Genomic DNA, 23,549 nt, shown 5'->3' with positions numbered 1-23,549 from the left:
AGGTGAGGTGAATTTGGGTTTAACGTCGTGCTTGAGAATATTTCGCTCATATGACGACGTGCATGCGTGTCTATGTGTATGTGCGGCTGTTTGTACTAGCCCAGACTTAAGCTGGTTTTATAGTGCTAGCCCACTGAGATATCATGCCGCAGTGAAGCATGAATACCCCACTCAGACACATTATACTGACTCCGAGCCGGCCAGTCCTTGATGTACCCATTAATGCCGAGCGCCAGACAGGGACCAACAAGTACATATTTTAAGGTCTTTTGGTTTAACGCGGTCGGGGATCGAACCCGCGACCTCCGCTTCCCGGGCGGACGCTCTAACCACTACACCACGGAGGCGGTCTGGTGTAATGGAGAGATATCTTGTAAACTAGCGTCCAAAGAAACGCCACCAAAATAAAAATTATCATAAATTGTCAAAATAATTGCCAATCTGCTGAAAAACGGCTGAAAACACATCCCTCGAACACAACCTGTCTATTCCCAGTGAACAGGTGCACGAGATTTTGATGATTGGTGAGTTAAATGAATTCGCACAGAAAAAATTGAAATTGTGCACAAAGTTACCCGTATGTCATGAGGGTATAAAACCTGACTAGATTTGTTCTCTCTCATCATGTGACACAATTGAAAGCAGCCAACTTGCCTCGATTGACCAAAGAACAGAGGGAAAGAGCAATTAGTATGCTTCAGATGGGCGCAACACAGGAGCACGTGGCCAGGATCATGGGATGCTGTAAGTCCACCATCGCCCGACTTGTCACACGTCACAGACAAACTGGCAGTACTGCTGACAGACCCAGGTGTGGCAGACCCAAGGTCACGACCCCACAGGAAGATCGATATTTACGGGTGCTTCATCTGAGAAACGCTACCTCACTGTGACGTCATCAAGTCAGCAGACAGAACGTAGCAAGACGACTCCGTCAGCATGGTATTCATGCCTATCGACCTTTCAAGGACATGACGTTAACGCTCCGACACCGACGTGCCAGATTGAGGTGGGCCAGGACCGTAATGCAGTGGCAGCAGCGAAACTGGCGATTTGCTCTTCAGTGACGAGAGCAGGTTCCAGCTCTTCAAATCTGATGGTTGTGTTCGAATCTACCGACTTCGGGGCGAACGGACGGCACCTGCTTGCATCGAAGAAGTGGAGCATTACGGCGGTGGGAGCGTTATCGTCTGGGGCGAAATTTGTGGGGACCAGAAGACAGATCTCGTCATCATCAACGGTAATCTCACCGCACGTCGTTACATCGACGAGATTTTACGGCCTGTGGTGCTGCCTTACCTGCAACGTCACCCAAGGACTCTGTTTCAACAGGACAACGCGACACCTCACACAACTCGGATCACTAGTGACTTCCTCAACACTAACAACGTCAACCTGCTACAGTGGCCAGCGAGATCTCCCACTATCTGTCTCCAATCGAACACCTCTGGGACCAACTGGGGCAACGTATTCGGAAACGTCAACAGCCGCCATTGACTAGGGACGCTTTGGCAGTTGCCCTGCAAGAGGAATGGCGCCGAATCCCTAATGATGACGTCAGAAGGCTCACATACTCAGCTCGACGCCGCGTTAGAGCCTGCATCACTGCTAGGGTAGGGGACACACGATGCTGAATCATCTGTGTTGTTCAGGACAGTTTAAGACCTTAAAGACGAATCAGCGTTGGCGATCGATTACTGGACACTGCACCCCTGTGTCATCCATGTGCCTTCAGAACACGAACTGTTTCGTTTTTTTCTAACTGAAAAGTTTCAAGAACTGTTGCTGAATGATTGTGTTTTACAATACAACACTTCTTGTTACCATAATTTGCTTTTGTTGTGTTTTAGTGAAGAAAACTGTTTGGTGGCGTTTCTTTTGGACGCTAGTTTATTAACAGGATAGTCTGCTAAACACTGATAATATTTATGCACATCAGACTCTTTCAGCAAGAAGGCCAAGACAAAGTTTTGATTGAGAATTTTTAATAGGATTTGCTAGGACAGAATTGGATGAGCGGTACGTTGACACGGGGTTAGCTAAACATCCTGTGAATAATTTATATTGGTATCCAAACATCAGTCATCTGTGGAAGGAGTATTGTGCGGATTATTACTTTTTTAATAGGTTAAACACAACAGTATTCGGGTGTTTCGGTAATGTTTCTTACCATCGGAATGGGCCGTAGTGTGAAAGTGTTCAATCGTCACGCCGATGACTCGGGTTCAATTCCCTACATGGGTACAATGTGTGAAGGTCATTTCTGGTGTCCCCTGCCGTGATATGGCTGGAATATTCCTTAAAGCGTGTAGAACTAAACTCACTCACTCACTCAATTCTTACCATCGGAACTAAACAGAAACAGAGTTAACGGTTTTGTTTGAAGTAGTTCTAATATTCATATTCCAGTATAAATCACACTAGAACAAGTTGCCGAACAACATGAGTTGGTCACGATTGTCGCATTTGGTTATCACGCCGGGGTACAGCCAAAATATTGTCTGAATCTCTGTTAAAACAAACTCACATATCATATCAGTACAACAACCCAGACCCGGGTTAGAATTGGTCTTCAGTAACCCATGCTTGTCGTAAGAGGCAACTAACGGGATCGGGTGGTCAGGCTCGCTGACTTGGTTGACACATGTCATCGTATCCCAGTTGCGTAGATCGATGCTCATGCTGTTGCTCACTGGATTTGTTGGTCCGGACTTGATTATTTACAGACCGCCACCATATAGCTGGAACATTGCTGAGTGCGGCGTTTAACAACAAACCTAACCCAATACGACAACCCAAGTTTATATTTTTATTGATATAGTAAAAACTAAGGAGGCCTAAGATCTACAACATGTATATTGTTTCCATTTACAATGTCGTGGAACTGTGACATCATCGCAGAACTGAAGATACTCGAGTTCGTGTTATCGAATATGGACATGGATCCTGTATCATTTGATCTGATTTTAGTTGTGATTAACGGTTAATATTTCTATGAATACAAGCAAGAAGATCAAGCAGTGTTTTCTAACTCACAAATTATTTCCGTATCTCAACAGATAGCTAACAAGTAACCCGAGATACACTTGCAGATGTAAAACTTACTTATCTATTTCCTCTCCAATTGTCGCTCCCTTCTTCCTACTCACTCTCTTTCGACCCACTCTCTTTCGACTTACTCTCTTTCGACCCACTCTCTTTCGACCCACTCTCTTTCGACTTACACTTTCTCCACTCACTCCCTTTCGGCCCACTTTCGTTCGACCTACTCTCTTTCGACCCACTCTCTTCCGATCCACTTTCTTTCGACCCACTCTCTTCCGATCCACTTTCCTTCGACCCACTCTCTTTCGGCTTACACTTTTTCAACCCACTCTCTTTTGACCCACTTTCTTTTGACCCACTCTCTTTCGACTTACTCTCTTTCGACTTACTCTCTTTCGACCCACTCTCTTCCGATCCACTTTCTTTCGACCCACTCTCTTCCGATCCACTTTCTTTTGACCCACTCTCTTTCGACTTACTCTCTTTCGACTTACTCTCTTTCGACTTACTCTCTTTCGACTCACTCTCTTCAGATTCAATAGACTCTGAGGAACACTTAAGCCTGCTTGTGCAGTCGCAGTTCTTGCTGGTGCGTGATCTACGCTGAATGTCGTTGAGGCATTTTCCCCAGGGACTCCAGCTGCCCCAAGTGCACGGCGTTCTCCACTTGTTGAGGTTAATTTCAGGCAGAGATTCGCATGAGACCCTGGAAAAAATTACAAAACCGAAGGCATCAGTAATACTTATAGATTTATGGTTGACATGTTGAAGATATTTCCTAATTTGAAGCATCAGTGACCAAAAATAGTGACAAGGATATCTGATGGTTATGAACAGGTTCTGTCGTTTTTTAGTCATAAACTCATTCTATTATGGACGTGGATGATCAAAGAATTCAATTTGGTTTACTGCTGTATACTTAGAAGTATGCAATAAATAATTCACATTGTTTTACAGTCTTATGACATTCTTTTTTCACAAGAAGTAATGTCGAGATGTGCTTACGGAGATCCTTTGATGAAAGCGTTCTGTTGGATCCTGAAGGTGTCGGTATTGTCACACACTACCCTCGACAGACTGGCTTTCCGGATTTCCCTCAGTTGCCCTGACAATAAATCATAATAACTCCATAAATTTAGGAAATTTTCGATCCCAAGCGACCAAGAATTCTTATGTAAAATTAATAGCATTACTCAAATCGGCACTACCAACATTATATGATCGTTGCATATGCAAGAAAACCGTTCTGATGTTAAGTTAATCCTCAAAGCAGCGCCGAACCCATTCTAGATTTCTTACAGAACAAACGCATCTTGGCAAAGCCATACATTGTAATTCCAAGCATCATGTTTTGCTTCTTTGATGGGTATTTCAGTTGAGGTGATGAAGAATGGTGATAATGTTTCAGATATACCACGTCGTCATATGAGCGAAATATTCTCAAGCACGACGTTAAACCCAATTTCATCTCACCTTAGATATACAACTTCGTTTGAAATTTCTACATAGATTCTAAAGTGGTCGTCAAGATCTATGTCGAAACCTCGCCTCTCACAGACTAAAGAAGTTGTATATTCATAAAATTATCATCATTCTTCATCACGTTTTACGTATATATCTTCAGTGAAACATCTTCAGTATTACAGCTTCAGCGGTTTCAAAAATATTTTAATGTGCTTTAAAACTTATATATAATTTTCCCTCAGTTTGTGTCTGTCAGTTCTGTCTGTCATCTGTATTGCTGCAATTATGTACAGACTGTACATTCAGTCATTACAAAACAACTAACTACAAGGATTAAGAAATAGTTTCCTTTCTGTAAATATTTCCTACTGATCTGCAAATCAGTTCGTTTTTCAATCAGGTGTAGTCCATACTGAATTGGTTCCAAATACATTGTATTTTTTTGTTGTTGACGTACTAGGAGTGAATTTAACATTGGCGTTGTTCCCTTCAAACCAGAATCGGTCTCCTTTCTTCAGTGCCTGGAACTGTTTCCCCAGGAGACAGGTAAATGTTGGTCCCAGAAGTCCCCCTGCAACAGGTGTCTCCGACAGAGCCCCAGGGAACAGGTCGATGTCGTCGACGTGACTGAAAAGAGACAGATACAAATTTAATGGTGTGATCCAATATATACTAAACGCCAAAAAGAAACGTTACCCTCCTTCCTTAATGACGGAGGTACCTATCTTCAACTGGCGTTGTGATGCGTGGACGTCCACTTCTTGGTCTGTCTACGTTGACCCCATTCTGTCCGAAGCCCTGAATAAGTCTTATGAACGTGATACTGTGGCATCCGTATGCGTTGGCAACAGCATTGTATGTCGACCCCATCTGCACCATCCCGATGGCTCTTTCTCTCTCTTCAGCTGTTAATCGTGGCATATTTCTCGTACTTGTCTATTATACCATCTTTTCTAGTCTCTCTTCATACCCTATAGAATCATTCTACATGTGAAATGGATGTAAATACTGCTTGAATATTGCTGCGTTTTGGCGATTGATATTGCTATGTGTGAACAGAAAATGGAAAAAATGTTACTTTGCAAGCAAAAATGTTAATAAAGATCATTGTAGATGTTCCTAAGCATTTTTTTCACAATATTAAAGACACGTTTTACTTGTTTTCACTAATGCAAATCAGCAGAAAATGTTTTAAAAGACTGGAATCATAGGGATGATTATTTTACAATTTTACACACTCTACAAAAATTGTTTCGTGTTTTAATAGTTGAAAAATGGTGACTTTAGATGGTTTACCTTTGTCCCAAAGCAGAATTTTATTTCAACCTTTCTTTTGGACATCTTACCAGTGTTATTGGTTAATTTCGGCATGGACGAAAATAGGACAATTTAATTCTTCTGAAAAAGATGCATTTCACCTAAATATGAACGCATTTGAGAACTTGTTTCAGGTGATTTGCATAAGCTATTTTGTTCAGCTTTCTTGTGAACTAATACCTTCTAACGCATCTTTGATAGTTTTTAAGTAAATCATAAAGGTAGGAGGATAACGCTTCTTTTGGCGTTTAGTGTATGTGTCATTGGACGCCGACATCTGTAGGAAAACGCTTTTGACGTTCTTTGCAATTGTTCTGCTCAATATACAAGTTAATGTTTTCCTTCACTCGATGATCACCTTGAGAGATAAAAATAAAGACGTTAATATGTTTCTGGTCATTACACTTGTCCTTTTAGTTGAACAAATAATATGCATGAAGGAAAAACATTGTTGTCTCTGCCACCAATAGAACCTTTCACAGTGATTTATAAAAGTTTGGTATACGGCAATGGAAAAGCCACGGAGGCACACGCACTCACACACACGCACGCACATACACCGAACTATATGAAACAAACCATACACAAGTCCAAAATTGTAAAATGGAGATAAATTGCTGATATATAATGAACAACATAAGAAACGCACCACACTAAAATGCACCGATATCATGGGTACATTTCAGTCTGACGGGGATATTTCGTATTATATGGGAGGTGCGTTTCTAATGTTGTTCAAATATTTTTTAACTGGTAATCGATAAATGAAAGTGGTGTAGGGCTTCAGCAGTTGTAGTTGTAAAGTTCAGTTAAATGCATGTACTTACTAGCTAATGAAGTAAAACCTTTTATGTGAAAAGGGGGCGATGGGGTAGCCTAGTGGTTAAAGCGTGAGTTCGTCACGCCGAAGACCCGGGTCGATTCCCCATATGGGTACAATGCGTGAAGCCTATTTCTGGTGTCCCTGCCGTCATAATCCTAAAAGCGGGGGTTAAAACTAAACTCACTCACTCATCTAAAAAGAACTCACTCATATGCTTTCTTCAAAAGATATGCCGCATATGTTGTGTGAGTGGTGGTAGTGAGGTCGGAGGTGGATTCAGCTTCTGGAACATTACAGTTGTTTCTATTGTACTTGTCACCACTAGTTGTGGAAATAACCGACGTGGTCAATTCCCGTTTCAGTTAAATCTCGCGACAAGTTCTGGCGCTAACTCCCTATTGGGACAAGAGTAGAAACGCAGAACGTGTTTCCCTTTATTCAAGTAAGCATGTATCAACATATAGTTCGGGTTTAGAATTTACAACACAAGACTCAGGGATATTCTCACTATACTAACAGGACACCAGAAACTTTCAACTTAGTGCTATGTGCTATAAATAGTCATTGTTTAAAAATGTTTTAACAACAGCCCAGCTCTATGAAACCATAAATGGAGCCAAGTTGGAATTCGAACGTGACGAGGGAACGCATCAACAAACAATGAAGCAAACAACAAACACTTGTCTTAAATTGCAAGAAAGATTGTCTACATCAAATGATGTACCAACAAATTCATTTTCATAAGTTCATAAACTTTACAGTTAATTTTTAATTTGCATTAGAATCAAAGGAAGTAGTTTCAGAGAAGTATATGTAAATGTATATCTGTACATTAGCGCTTTACATCCTAATATAATCGACAGCAGGTTCTTTTGAAAGCGTCTCCACTCACTTGTACACTTTCTTCAGAAGGTTTGCCGCAGTTGTTGTGTGAGTGGTGGAGGCGAGGCCGGAGAAGGATGTCGCTGTTGGAACGTTACAGTACCTCCTCCACTTGGTGTAAGACGGGAGCCCGTGGTCTCTTCCTCTCTGGATGTTGAGAGCTGCCAGGTCAAGACTGTTGTTGTTACTGTCAACAAACAACCTGTCCGTCACCTCCTGTGTCAGTTTGTGATCTACAGTCTGGACACTGTCCTTAACCAGTCCTCTACAGTAATGATCCACCTTCCTGTCGTTGACGTTCAGAATGAGATTCGTGTCACCGAAGATCTCGCTTAGTCTGTCCTTCCCGAGAAATTTATGTGAAGAGCTGAAGCTGGAGAAGTTGCTGTGGATCATGGAGTGTCCCATCCTGAAAGCCGCAGTAGCGAAGGCGTTCCTGATGCTGGGGTCTATCGATGTGTTGTAGACGTTGGCGTAAGCAGTCCCAGATCCAATTCGTAAACCATACTTGGCCATAGCTTGCCCACCCAGGATGAAAGGCAAATACTCATCGTACGTGATTTTCTGAAATCCCAATTGAATTAATACACTTTCAATATACACAGTATATTTAGAATCACACATGATGCAAATTCTAGTCGATGGCCAATACCTACGGAAACGGCCATCGTGCTAAAACAATAAACTAAGACAAGGTGGGATTCTTATCTTAACTCAGCAGATCGGTATTCGAATAAGTTGCATTTTATCATGATGGCGACAGAAAGAAGCTAAATCTAGAAAAAGGTCATATTCGCACCTGCATGATAGCACCGACTATCTTTCTGGTTTCTTGGAAAATTTTCTCATCACTCCAATCGCAGTTCAGCTCTTGCAGTTTCTTAGCTATACGGTTGTGTTCTCTCACAAAGATGGTGTGCATGCTCTGAAGGGTTGGGTTTTCATTCACTCGATGATCTCCTTGAGAGACAAAAATATTGGTTTGTTGAGGTTCCTGCGTTGCTGGTCGTTTAATTTGTCCTTTTGATGGTACACATACTTTGCATGAAGGAAAAACAAAGTTGTCACTGCAATCAACCTTTCACCATGATATATATAGATTTGGTAAACGGCACTCGATTGGCTAAAGAGGCAGACACACATCCACAAACACATATACGCGGGTCCGCCGTCAACACCTATCTCCTTGAGTAGTGATAGAAGCTAGGCGAGGTGAGGTGAAATTGGGTTTAACGTCGTGCTTGAGTATATTTCGCTCATATGACGACGTGCATGCGTGTATATGTGTATGTTCGGCTGCTTGTACTAGCCTAGACTGAAGTTGATTTTATAGTGCCAACCCACTGAGATACCATGCCGCAGTGAAGCATGAATACCCCACTCAGATACATTATACTGACTCCGAGCCGACCAGTCCTTGTTGTACCCATTAATGCCGAGCGCCAGACAGGGACCAACAAGTATCATATTTTAACGTCTTTTGGTATGATGCGGTCGGGGATCGAACCCGCGACCTTCCGCTCTCCGGGATAGAAGCTAGGGAAGAGGCTACACACTCTACTAACCTGCCAGGAAACAGTAGCTGGGGCTGTCTGGTGTGGTACAGCTCTGTAGCGAATCTTCAGGCAAATGAGAATGTCTCATTTTCAGTTGACCTGGAACAAGGCACCGTATATTTGTATCCAAAGCTTCTTTTAAGGTTGGTTAAAGCAATTCTTTGACCAACAGCAATAAAAGCACTTCCTATTTCAACATACAGACTGAATTTTGCCTTATGTAGCATTTAGGAAATTGGTACTCAAGTCGATAATTATGGTGCTATCACTGATTTTCACTGATACATTATTATATGTGCGACTGCTACATGCATTTTACACCCATGAAGGTCCGGGTTAGAACACTGATCTTCAGTAACCAATGCTTGTCGTAAGAGGCGACTAACGAGATCGGGTGGTCAGGCTCACTGACTTGGTTGACACATGTCATCGGTTCCGCCAGGCAGGGATCAACAAGTACCATATTTGAACGTCTTTTGGTATGACGCAGTCGGGGATCGAACCGGGCGCACTTTTAGTATGAACTAAAAACTATTTTTGGTAGCACTCACAGAAAACTTGTTTGTGGCTACCTCAGGCCATATTGTTTTCGAATTTTCTAATGATTTTATTGCATTGTTTTCTCTAAATTAATAGTAACCGCATCCACTGTTGGATGACGTTGCGCGAGGCTACAAGGCGCCATGTATTTATGCAAGAAATTTCTATAATGGCTGGTTGAAAGACTAACAGCAAATCTTTGACCTAAAGCAATTAATTTATTTATTATTTCAACGTACAGACTGAATATTACCATATGTAGCTTTTAGGAAACTGGTATTCGTGTCGATAAGTATATAAGATTTTCAGTGATCCACCTATGTAGAATTCACTGCACCTTTCTTTTTAAGACAATATATTTTGGGACATACCCGAGGCTGTTTTTTCTCTTGGCGTTTAGAATCGTTGATCGTTGGTCAGCTCACTGTCTTCTCTAAAATAACAGTTAGACCACTACCACTACTCGTGACGTAGTGTGAGGCTATACATAACTTCGTTTCAGCAACAGATCTTAGATATGAGATGACGAAAATTTCTGTGATCCAAAAATCCTCGCCTTTTTTTAACCTTTACATCTCAACCTGGAAAGGACTGCTACTCGAAATATATTTTTGTGCATGTCGTCTACAAAATACAATATTTATGTTCATTATCAGCGAAAGCTCGACTGATGACTATGTAATAAATGAATAATAAGTCATATTTTACGGGAATTGGATTAACTAATTATTCATCCTGAAATACCTTTCACAAAAGTCCGCAGTGTGTTCTGTTCCCCTTGTGACGACCCGTACACCTGCGAGGCATCTATAAATGCTGTGATCTGGTTCAGCTGTTCCACGGGGACTGGAACAAGCAGCAGACAATGGCGTTGGAATATTGAGTGTGTGTCGTTGTGCTGCTCGATCATTCGATCATGGGTCCCTATTTCTGACTAGTGCTGATTATGATTTGTCGGGACTGTGTGTGTCACTGATTATAGTACCTGCTTGTGTGGGTCACTGATAATATTACCTGCTTGTATGTGTCATTGATGATATTACCTGCTTGTGTGTGACATTGATGGTATTACCTGCTTGTGTGTGTCATTGTTGACATAGCTTGCTTGTGTGTGTCATTCATGTTATTACCTGCGTATGTGTCTCATTGTTAATATTACCTACTTGTGTGTGTCATTGATGACATTACCTGGTTCACACTCAGCGTTCTCTATTTGAACTGAACGCACGAAGTTCATGCAGGTGGTTCTGAAGTGTCTGTCGCGAGCAGGGATGACGATGGGGAAGCACTGGGGCCTGAAAGGACGAATACAGACCGTTACAACATAGCACAGGATGATTACGGGCGACAGTGATTTCTGAAGTTGAAGAATCATGAAGGATTTTTCTGGACCTGCTTTATTCGGTTCACATTTATAGCAAATATCACTAGGATTAGAAGGATAAGTTTATGTATTAACTTTAACTAATGTGATTGCTTGTCAGACTTGTATTTCACTGATACCATTAAACGTCTAAATGCGTAACTGAACATTATCACACTTAATTCATTCATTTGGTAAATACAATCAAAGAATATCTCCAAAACAAATGCGCATGTGGAATCAGGGAGTTTTCTCTGTTGGCACTGACGCTAGCTGAGAATCTTATACGCATAAATAGTCATAGTATTACTATGATCATTATCTGAAATCTGTATAATTCCTTTCTATATAAATTCCAAATATATCTTTGTTCTCACGATCGATCACAGCTTTCCTGTTGGCAATCTCGAGAACGTTTGTTTTGAACAGAAGTACACAGTAAATAATAACATGTGTCCTCGTCCCATTCCTCTAAACCTCGTTAAATACAAGTTCCCATGATACAACAGAACGAGGTGAGGTAACGAGGTAAGCCCATCATATCACATGGAGTGTTAATATTAAACGTCAGCGCAAGGGAATATCTATTCGAAACAGATTCCAAGAAGGGTACCAATAATATAAGCGTGAAAAAAATCCGGACTATCTTATAAACGCAGGTAATGACTTAGAACCTAGATATAAATGCCATTTGCCCACCTGTTAGAGGGAGATGGCAATGGTCTTACAGGTGCATATCTTTTTCCTCTAACAGTAGGATCACAGCACGCAACAGAACCATTCGGACCTGTAAATAAAACGATTTTCTTTAATAACACTTGCTTGTGATATGCTCGGAACTTGAAACTGACAATAAAATAATGATCATGAAAATGGCTGTCCATGTAAATAAGCTTCTGGATGTCAGCTCAAACTGGGTGATGTTCGTATTGGTCAGAGAAGTACATCTCCCCAATCTAGGCCCACAACGGAGAGGCATATGCCATCATACCTTTATTATCATTATTTACATTATTATCACCGAGAGCGTTAGAAGGGCTGTATTCCTGGCAGCAAACCTGGGTCCTCTCCCAATATCAGTCAAGGAATTGGGAGTTATAGAAACCTAAGGCACTAAGAAGAATGGGGAGTCGGACAGTTTGGTACTTGGGATACAAGCGCGACATTCAACAAGCGAGTACTTTTGCTTTCTTTTTCCTGAATCTTGGCAATCACTTTAATGCAAAAATAAATTAAATTATCTAATTAATTTAATTAGTTTAATAAAAGAAGACAAGGTCAGGTTTTTACTTGGATATGTCTGGGGGTGGGGGTGGGGGTGGGGGTGGGGTGGGGTGTATGGCCCTTTCCAGAGAATTAGATGAATGTCGTTTTCCATAACGCATTCAACATATTCAGGGTCGTACCATGGATGGACCTCAAAGATAAAGCACAGTGAAGGCGAATGAGCCATAGCATCACGTCGCTTAAGATATTTTGTTAGTGCAATTTTTTCACTTACGCCTGGAAAGTGTCTGGTCCTGAGCATCAAAACAGAATGCTTTCTTTATCATTTTTCAGGCCAACCGACCCCGTCCAAAAGACCGCAGGTTTGCTCTTCCCCTAACCACACTGCGTATAACCTCCCTACAATGGTGCATTTGTGTCACTCATTTCTGTACACTAGCAGCATTGAACCATCAACACAATCAATATTGAGAATTGAGATTCTATGCAATATCCTTGGCTCGTTTGCATCATGTGTTTTGTGCTTCACAAGAGGATTATCACACAAATGAACGTTTTGAAAGTTGCACAATATACTTCTGTTAGGAAGAGCTTCCACGTTATAATTAAACATCTCTGAGAAGAGCGAGAGGGTTGTGACATATATTGACAATGAGAATATTCTTTACAGTGTGGAATCCCCCTAAGACATAAGGAGACAGAAGGTGTGTAAGAGGTGTTGGGGATCTGTGCTGAGGACGTTCCTTGTGATAATATTTCTCTTTGTTAAGCAAAAGCAAATGACTAAGAGAATCACCTTCTAATAGAGATTGGTATATAATTATACCAGAAATGTATCACTGTTACCTGCTTGCTGTGTGGGTGTACTAGTGATGTCGTGATCCAGGAACTGACCCCACTGCATTAGCATGTGGCTGAACTGGCCGTGCAGGTCAGCGTTTCTTGACGCGATGTGGACAGATCTGCTGACCAGGCGGGCACTGGGAAGCTTTGAGAACCCATCAGAAGCTCTTTCTCGCGGGGAGGAGATACCTAAAACAGATTCCCGATTAATGAAACAAATACCGTGAACAGGATAATAAAGTGATAATTAACAAGACTTCCCAAGTTAAAATCCTTCAAAATCACCTTGGTTCGCGGCACCCGTGCATCGTGAAATAATCTTCAGTTAATAATTGCAGACCGGCCAAATTATAGGAACAAAAGTCATAATACATTCTTTCATATCATTATATTTATCGAGATCGAGTTACATTGGGATCTTAATAGCTACTTTGAATAACAGTTCAATTAAATCACGGCGGGTTGGCTTCTTGTTGGAGGACAGTAGAAATGGATTCAGGCTTGTTACGTTTACCACTTTTTTGAAAGCTGACAAAGATGCATACAAACCTAGAGATGATATCGGGGTAATAATGGTATCAAAACACACAATTAGTTTTGGCAATTATCATTAAGTCGCACCTTTAAACAAAGTATTCGTAGACGAGAGTCGAATCCCGACCCAATATATACTTGAAAAGGATTGAAATATGAATAAATTAACCGTCATCATAGGTGGTGTTCAACCAGCGTCTCATTGGAATGAATGCCATGCCCCATCTTGTGTGCTCGAAGTTGTTGCAGGAACCGTCAGCTGTCCTGTACTTGGCGGACATGATACAGGTAAGTTTAGAATGGCACTGGAACGCCGACACGAAACTACTCCTCAGAGTCGGGAGAAAAGCCGCTGGTGATGATGCATCCGCCCTGCATTAGTAAACCATGCAACACTTCAGTTCCAAATTTGCCATCTCGCTGCTTTAAACATTATATTGTTTATCACTGTTTTTGTGTTGTGATAGCACATTGTTGGGACAAATAAGTTAATCGTCATCACGATCATGAACTGCTCTTCTGAAATGAGTCTCATAATTTGTGAATTGATAACTAGAGTTGAAATACGTGGGCTTTGAATAACTTATCTGTGAAACCCATTTCAAAACGTAGCATTTAATATTTTAGAACATAACTTATTATCTTCAACGAATAATGTCATCATTTTCTGACCTTGTATTCAAATTTACATGTTGTCACCATGATAAGCACCAACCATCTCACTTTATTGGCACATAGCTAAGGATATCAAAGATGAGTGGCACGAAGCTACTGACATTCCAGCTTGGTGGCACGAAGCTAACGATATGCCAGTTTGGTCGGACGTAGCTAAAGATATCTCAGATTAATGACCCAAGCTTCATGGCACGAAGCTAATGGTAGACACACACACACACACACACACATGCATACATCTTAAATGTGGCTATCCAAACTTCATGATTATAATGCTAAATAGTATAAAGGGCTTGAAATTAATAATTCAATTCTGATTTATACTTACGCCTTCAGCAATTGTTCAGCTTGGAGGACATGGATGCGATGGGTGTTTCCCTTCTCAATGCTTTCAGGTGATGAGGATGTGAACTTGTTGAACTGATCCGTTGTAGAGCCAGGTTTTGATGCTTGTCTGTCTGTTGATATAATTGTTCATGAATACCCAGCATGGCATGTAGAAGATCGATGCTTTGTGTTATTAAACTTCTTTATGCATAAAGTTCACAATAAGGTTATAAGTTGTCGCTTTCGTGCAGTATTCTTCTATTGTCAACTATCTGGTGTCATTGTCCGTTTGAAACAGAAGCAATGAGAATCCCAATAACCACGTGAAGGAACATTGTTTCCCAGGTGTTATTCCCAGAAATTAAAATATATCAATGTATCTTCGTCGCTAAAGTTTTGTAGGTTACCAGTTCAAGAGAGTGAGATGGAATTTAACGCCGCTTAGGCATTATGTCAACGATATAGTGACAACCGATCTAATGGTCACCTATACGTATTCCTCAGAAATCATCAACCATTATCCAAAACACGAGGATTTTTTTTCGAAAACAATGGTCTGTAAGTTATGATCTACCGCGAGATCGCAAAGAGAAACGAAGTTCTGTGCTTCATCATTTTAATCTGAGCGGTGGTGTAGCCGAGTGGTTAAAGTATTCGCTCGTCACGACGAAGACACAGGTCAATTCCCCACTTGGGTACACTGTGTGAAGCGAAGTTTTGAATATCTAATATTTTCATTAACGATGTTACGATTGTACCTACACTTGTAACTTGCACTTAAATCATCTTCTGGGGAATGTCATCAGGAGGTGATTATGGCGTGAAACTTTAAGGACGTAAAAACTTGGGGGCTCTTCCCACATGTTCATGTTCAGGGTATTGTGAATTGTTATCTTTAGCGTTGTTATGTTATCAAATAACGATACAGTTTATCAAACACAATAGTAGTTGTATACACGTCTCCGAGAGAGAGACTGAAAGGAATATTCTGCCTCAGACATTAAAGGTTGGAAAGGAATCTAACGAGCGACGATTTCACAAGGTGGCAATGTTCCTGTTTGAATTAAACATCTATCAAATATTCTGTAGGTGTTCACCAAAAGGTAGAAATTAGAAGGTACTGTGAACATATTGACCTAGATATAATTATATATCAAGTAGAATTACATCAAGACAGTGTTGACGTCGATGGTTGTTGTCGGCGAGGCAAGTATCTATATATGTATTTTGGGAAGCATAACGCTTTGTATCTAATAGTACATTCAATCTTAAAGGAACACTCACTAAAAACATACAGGCTTTACTGTCTTGATCTTGTGTCAATTTCTTCAAGACAAATTTGAATTTCTGTCTCAGCACTAACATTACCAACACTGAAGACCCTTTTCTAGATAACAAATGAACTTGTGCAGATGGGGTTTCTTTGTTAGATAAAATTGTATCCAAACAGTACCTGGCCGTATTGTCCTCTACTAGTGCGTGGATATGTGCGCTATATAAGTATCCACTAATAATAATACTTGCAGGTCGTGAGAACCGTACCTTCGACTCCACGGGTCCAGGTTTTGTAAATATCTACATACAAGAAAATGGTTTCTTGAATAACCTTGTTTGTGCTGGAATTGTAATGATTTGAATGCCACCAGTGGTGTTTCCATTAACTAAAATTTAACTGGCTGTCATTTACCGATTTTGTATATATCATTGAAACTTAATACGATAAGTAATTGCCTCTGTTGTGTGCAGATATTAAAGGAAAATGTTTAAGAAGTAGTTATGAAAATAATGTCTGTTCGTTTTTGCAAGGGGTATTGTTTGTTAATGTCTCGGTCCAATCATTTTGTAGCTGATTCAGCAGAATCGGGAATTGATAAGCTATATATATTATTTACCAAAAGTAGAATATCATATGACTACGTGCCAGACAGTGTTGACCTGGAAGGCTGGTTGTATTTGCGATCATGTATTTAGTGACAGACGCTCTTGGAATTCAATTCATAACAACTGGCAATTGAAATTTACCCATTTAAGCGGATTCACATAATAAAACCACCTGTTTTATTATACGTATCTTGCGAGTGAAGCTTTTGACAACAAAAAATATCGCATTGTAATGAATAGGCTGTTGCGCATTCATATGGTGTGATCTCAAAGGCGACTGAAGATTTTGGAGACGCTACTTTAACTTACAACTGGGACTGTAAGATCTCTTCAGCCAGAACAAACATGATCTTGCATGTCATAGGTTGTGTTTCTTTGAATCCCCGGGTTGGCGCGAAGTCAAGATACTGATGTTTCGATTCAGCGATATGATCAAAATTCGATCGAAATTCATCTTCTTTCACGTGTTTATCTCTCATTAAATTCACTATCCATTCCTTCTAGAGAAGGGTGAAGAAGAGTGAAGTCAGTGTCTTGTTGGGGAAAAACAGTTTTGAAAAAGGTATGAAGCTCGGTGCGTTCTAGAATTTCAACTGTAAATTGCAAACCGACGCTGCAAATAGACTTAGATTATGATCTATCACTAAAATATGTCACCAACCAAAGTCAGAAAGACGGAGGAGTCTGCTTGTTATGGCTACTTGGGGGCTATTAGTTCTTACAAACCTTAAAATATGTAATATGCAAATCTTTCGGGGACCAAAAACTTTGGCTACATATTCAAAATATTCCAACTTCTTATGAGTGTCATATATTTCAGGTTTAAATTTGTCTTAACCGTTCCTCTAGATTTTATTGTCTGGAGGGTCCGAATTTTACTCACGTCAGTTGGTTTGATGTTTAAACATGTAAAAGATCTATGATATAATGTGAAATGCACTTTATATAGATTCTGCATATATTTAGCGCAGCATGTCATGTTACTACCACAATAAATGGAACTGAAATTATATGTTTGGAAAAGAAACAAATGATGAAATCTTTTAATCATTTATTGATGAATTATTTCTAAAGCCGGGAATAGTGACAATATCCAAGCGGACATCTTGCATAGCATAGCAACATCAGATTTGTGAATGAAGGATTACAATAGTCTTACACAAAGTGCAATGCATACATTAAAATAACTTAAGGGTACACCACTTTTCTAGATGTAGATGTAGGCTGATTATTACAAATGGGAGCATGCCTTTTTCTCCTTATCTTTATATTTTTATTTTGTCAGTAGGTTCTAATATGTTTTGACATACAGATACTATTTTTTTTTATCGTTACAACACTTGTTGAATAGTAAACTTCGCTGCTTTGAGATTGCTGTGGCCATTACTGGCCTCGAAGCGATATGTTATGTAACACTTCGTGCTGCAATAAGACCGGCAGATTAACCTTCTATTCTACGTTTTCCCCCAAGGTACTAATATTACCACGTCACACACATTCACCAATATGTATTTAGTCATGTCCCTCATGTTTCTCATTCGACTGTATTTCATTCATTATTGTATCCTTTATCTGAAGAGAAATCGTGTCTATAAGTTCTTTCGCAGGCAGCTGATCAACTGATTTATTAATTATTCCCTTCAGACACATCGTACAAATACAGACCCATGACTTGGTTGAAACATGTCATCGTATTGAATTTGCGTAGACCGATGCTCGTCATGTTGATCACTGTGTTGTCTGGTCCAGACTCGATTATATTTACAGACTGGAATATAGCTGGAATATTGCTGAACGCGGCGTTGAACAACAACCAACCAATCGTCTTCAATACAAAGAGAAATTAGACCAAACTAAACACCTTATTACAAGGCATACACCAGCAATTACATTGATGCACATCTGTGTTCATTTTCATATTTTTATTACAGTATCAATACATAATTGCACACTCGGTTTGGGCGCACATTAAACAGCTCGTCTTTCTGTGTGCTCGTAAGTATTCAAGTTTTCGATTTGTGCTTGTACCTTTATGTGAATTGTGAAGCATACGCTACTTCAGGGCACACTGTCATAGGACGAACAACTTGAAGTACAGATAAGTCCTCTGCAATTTCTTAGCTATTTTGCAATCATTAAAATGCTTGTCAGAAGGGGATCTGTTTTTCAACTGAGTTGTGTCTCACGCCCGAAGATGACACTGGCATTACTTGAGCTGACAATGAAGAACACATTATGAGATAAAGGAGGAGCACTCGGGAATTTTCACTCTTTGAAATATACCATGTTTACAAGCTTGTTCATGCTAACACCATTCAAACGATTCATAATAGCGAATACACAAGACAGCTTGTCGACTCAGTCTGATGGTTTAATAATTCGATCACTTACAATCCTCTGGTGTGACAACATTAAACAGTTGAAACGCCACTGTCGTATATCGCAAAAAATGCCTGTTTGTATGTGCGAATATTTAAGTGAGATCGAAATGCCCACACAGAAATAGTGAGTTAACTTTGTGCACGTGGGTCAGTGGGACCAGAACTCTTTCAAATCTAACGACAGACTGTCTTATACTGGGTTGTGCATGACCAGGATCCTAAAACTGACTGGATTGGCTTGCTCGCTCGCTTACTCACTTACTCACTCACCCACGTACTCACACATACCCACTCACTCACCACCGATGAGAATATAAGGTCACCAATGGCTGTCATTTGTCGCTGTTGAGGTTCACTGATTTCTTATGTCGTAGCAGTAGCAAATTGTCGTACATAGAGTAGTAGAAATAGGAGGAGGAGGAGGACTTTTCTTGTTTTGTTGGTTGTTTGTTTGATGTGTAATGACACACTCAGCAATATTCCAGCTATGTGATGCGAGTCTGGAAATATTCGAGTGTGGGCCGAACACTCCAGTGACCAACATTATGGGCATCGACCTAAACAACTGGGACACGATGACATGTCAACAACTCAGCCATCCCCTTATTCGCCAACCTTCAAACTTGCCGAAGAACAGTTCTAACTGGGTCTTCACGGGTAAACAAGGAGAAAGAAGACAACCCAAGAAGTTTTTTTTTGCTTGTACGATTTCAAAGAAATTCAGCGGAGAAAATCCTTCTTTTGGACATAAATGCCAACACCAGCGACAGGACATGTTGATGTTTGTATATGTGTCGTGCATTTGCTTATGCTCTGCTAAAGACTATTGGATTTGTTGGACTGGGTCGTAAAAGTATCTGTTCAAGACGTTCATGATTTCGTTAGTGGGCATGTGATCTTAATGGACTCTCTCACGACCCGCCTTTGTACTGATATTATGCTTTATTCATTTATTATTTATAACTTAAGTCTTATCAAGAATAGCATGACAAATATAACTACTAATGACATCAAAGGTTTAATCAGGGATACTCTAAAACAGGGATAGGTCACTCGCTTGCTTTCTTTACCAATTGTACTAATTAGCTTGTGCCTCGTCATGCTCCAACGCACACAGTGACTTGGTTCGTTCCCAGCGCAACTTCAGCTGCGTTTAACAGTACTTCAGCCAGTGTATTGTATCAGTCGGAATTTTACAATTAATGAATGAATGAATGAATGAATGAATGAATGAAGAGCAAGAATTATATGTGCATGAATGAAAGAAATAAAGAAAAAGAACAAAGAGAAAGAAATACATGTGTGAAAGAATAAATGATACACCACGGCCATCCCTCCCCAAACATGTTAAAGAACGCAAAACTATCAGTAGAACACATGTGTTAACATCAGCTGTCCTTTTTATAAAAAAAATTAGTTTGAGACATTTTTTTTACATTTGTAATTAATCCAGTTATCTTATTGCATGTGTGGAATGACATGGGCATTGACAGAATGTTAACTGACACTATCACGGACCCCTCAAAAACAGAAAGTTTAGAACTATCACAAAGCGTTGTAAACACCTTTCCAGTTTTGTCAAACACTAAGATCCACAAGAAAGAAAGAAGTTTTAGAACTATAACACTCAAGCATCACAATGGCGTATCAGAACAGATGGGCGATATGTCATATTTTTCACACACCTCAAATAAATTCCCCCTAACCAAAAAATTAAATTATAAAACTATCACTATTACTTGCAAACACCTTCCATCTGATGGTATATTACCCTCATAAAAATTAAAGGTGTATGTGAAAGATGTTTTTTAGAACAAAAACTAGAAACACTCAAACAACGCCCTGTAGTATTTCAATGGCAGATCGGCGATATGTCATATTTTTCACACACCCCAAATACACCTTAACAAATTTATTTTAGTTATTAAACTATCACTATTACATGCAAACACCTTTCAACTAAAGGTTTATTTCCCTTGTAAAAATTAAAGGTGTGTGTGAAAGATGTTTTCGAACAATAACTAGAAACACTCACACAACGCCTGTAGTATTTCAATGGCAGATCGGCGATATGTCATATTTATCACACACCTCAAATACACCCTAAAAAAATGTTTAGTTATAAAACTATCACTATTACTTGCAAACACCTTTCAACTAAATTTTTTTTGCCCTTCTAAAAATGAAACGAATATGTGAAAGAAGTTTTTAGCGATAGAATTTAGTCTTTCTTCGCTGTGTACTGAGAATTGAAGCCAGTGAGTTACAACATGCCGGCTTGAAACTTTACTACAAATCTACTGTACTAAAACTGACACTAATAACAATTATTTGACTTAAATGAAGTGGCGGGATAGGTGACTTTCCTTCTACATGTAGGTTTTCAGTTGTCACAACACTCAGCGTATGTAATCAGATGTTGAAAATAAACCGGGTTGAAGCTTAAAAACTACGCTTTCGCCATATTGGCTACACTGGTCACCTGACGAGCCGAGGCATACGCTAAGGGGCTTTCCAAGGAGTGACCACTCCCCCTCATGTAGTCTCCCTGGTTTAACAGATCACGGTCAAAAGCAAAATAATACACGAAGTCCAAACGTCTTATAGAACTGACATTCACTGGGCCTATGGCGACACCCAACAGAACCAACCGTATATTTTATGAAGATGCGAACATACTATTACACCGTAAGAAATTTATCCTACCTAAATCCGCAAAGACACTTTCTTGACTCCGTTCCGCCTGGAGTTGGACTTGGGCCTGAGTCAAAGCAGCCCTCAGCTGCTGCTGTGCGACGGATGAGGACTTTCTTGTATCAGCCATAGCCACCACCATCAACAGAGTCAGCTGGGAAATAAGTCCTGCCTGCTTCTGCATTGTGGATCTACAACAAACATAGGAAACACTTTATACTCAAAGAAAATGCCAGTTAATACTATTCTTCAAATGTAATACAGTTTGGTTGTTTTTTTCTTTAACGCACCATTCAGCAATATCCCAGCAAGATGGCTGGCGTTTGTAAATAACCGAGTCTGTACCAGACAAACCTGTGATCAACAGCATCGATCAACGCAATTTGGATGCGATGACATGTGTCGAATAAGTCAGTGAACCTTACCACCTCATCGCATTAGCCGCCTCTTGCAGCAAGTATGGGTTCCTGAAGATCAATTGTAACAACTGGAAGGATAAGTGTAGTAAACTGAAGCATCTGGATACGGAATCATGTTATGGTTATAAATAATAGTATACATAAAGCATGGCAATCCATCTACGCTAAGAGAGTTCCACATTCACCATTAATCGTGAAACGTGCATGCAAGTAAATGAGAATGTTATGCATAAGTATCTAAAAGTAATAAATGGGTGCACATTAAAAATATTTTCATAAAATGTCCTATCCCTGAAACTGAATAGCTCCATGGCATCCCGAGGTTAGAATTTGTCAGCTATTTGTAAGTCATGACTTGATATGTCATTTGGGCTAGGTTTTGTAAATATGTGGTATGCGAGATTATCAGTAATAGTACATGTTACTTTAAATCCCAATATCCCGCTAAGTAACGTGTACGTCAAGTATCAATATAAGCTGACCGGAACTTTTATTACGCTCAGGCCGGGATACTCGGCACAAGAGTTAAAAATATACAGTTAAGAGTACATGGTAGGGCTGGGACGGGTACTCGGATACTCGAATCCGGGTCGGATACAGCTGGAGTCGAGTCCTAGTTCTAGGAATCGAGTACCCGGAAAAGGAGAGAACACTGTAATGTCTTTTTCATTATTGACGTAACACACATTTGCATCATTGGCATTGTCCAATTAATGGAGGTCATTATTAACGACTGTAATATATCTGAGCATGAGCAGTGAGGAGTCAAGTTACAGTAACAGCGGCAATGGTGTTACTCTCTACATTGGTTAAACAGACGTAAAATAAATAGCCTATGTTCAGTTTCAGTGTCTTATTGACATCATTTCAGGTTTTTCTAAAAAATCTCTGTCAACTCGTGATTGGATATTCAGAAAGTTGACAGAAGCGCTTTATTCTTTACATTTACGGGTACTGCATTCCGATTCGGGTAGTACATGCGGGTACTCAATTCCATTTTTTCCTACCCGTCCCAGCCCTAGTACATGGCGGGGTGGTTTACATGGAAGACTGTGCAGGTTTCATGATGGTATTACAGAATAAAGAAACTTCAGACTTTAAAACACTAATTTGTTTTCCTTTAGACAATTTGTTATACTGGGTTTTTTTACATAATGGTTTGGGATGTCAGTTTTCCGATGATCTTTTAAGAAAGGGCAGAGAAATAAGTCATGAAATCCATCGAAAACATCACCCGTGTCGCAAAGGTTACACATTCTTTCTTCGGGGCGAATTTCGTGCTACCTACCTACTTCTATAGGTAATCGATGAAAGGAAGTTCTAAACAAGAAGAATTTAAGAGCCAAGAAAAAGGGATAAACGTCAAATACAAGGACAAGTTTAGTTTTGAATAGGCGAAGACTTCGAGATTTCTGTGCACCATGTTTGAGTTACTGTTTCATGTAACCTTAGGGAGATAATAGATTTAATTTCATTAGCAAAGACAGCTTGTGGACTTTGCCAGTGAAAGCTATAACCGGTTTCATTGAAGAGGGCATCCACAGACTTTATCCATTTTTGATTGCTATTGTTTATACA

General features: G+C 40.0%; 1 protein-coding gene across 1 annotated transcript; it reads right to left on the bottom strand.

Annotated features, from left to right (window-relative positions):
- Positions 1 to 2,795: 2,795 nt before the first annotated feature.
- On the bottom strand, positions 2,796 to 8,082 carry LOC124279487 (thyroid peroxidase-like). Its single transcript, XM_046715307.1, has 4 exons — positions 7,542 to 8,082; positions 4,967 to 5,136; positions 4,051 to 4,150; positions 2,796 to 3,751 (listed from the first exon to the last, which is right to left on the bottom strand). The coding sequence occupies exons 1-4, from the start codon at positions 8,045 to 8,047 to the stop codon at positions 3,142 to 3,144; spliced, it is 1,386 nt and encodes a 461-aa protein (XP_046571263.1). The 5' UTR covers positions 8,048 to 8,082; the 3' UTR covers positions 2,796 to 3,141.
- Positions 8,083 to 23,549: the final 15,467 nt, after the last annotated feature.

This window comes from Haliotis rubra, unplaced genomic scaffold (assembly GCF_003918875.1).
Source record: "Haliotis rubra isolate DU_JTF1 unplaced genomic scaffold, ASM391887v1 Scf250, whole genome shotgun sequence".
Lineage (NCBI taxonomy): Eukaryota > Metazoa > Mollusca > Gastropoda > Lepetellida > Haliotidae > Haliotis > Haliotis rubra.
The sequence above is the reverse complement of the archived record's forward strand: the minus strand, read 5'-3'. Positions and strand labels throughout refer to the sequence as shown.

Excerpts from the sequence above, each read along its gene's own strand:
- LOC124279487 (XM_046715307.1), bottom strand. The coding sequence starts at position 8,047 with ATGGCCAAGTATGGTTTACGAATTGGATCTGGGACTGCTTACGCCAAC. Across the intron at positions 5,137-7,541 it reads CTTCTGAAGAAAGTGTACAA|TCACGTCGACGACATCGACC; the intron begins GTGAGTGGAGAC and ends GTCTCTTTTCAG. Across the intron at positions 4,151-4,966 it reads CAATGTTAAATTCACTCCTA|GGCAACTGAGGGAAATCCGG; the intron begins GTACGTCAACAA and ends ATTTATTGTCAG.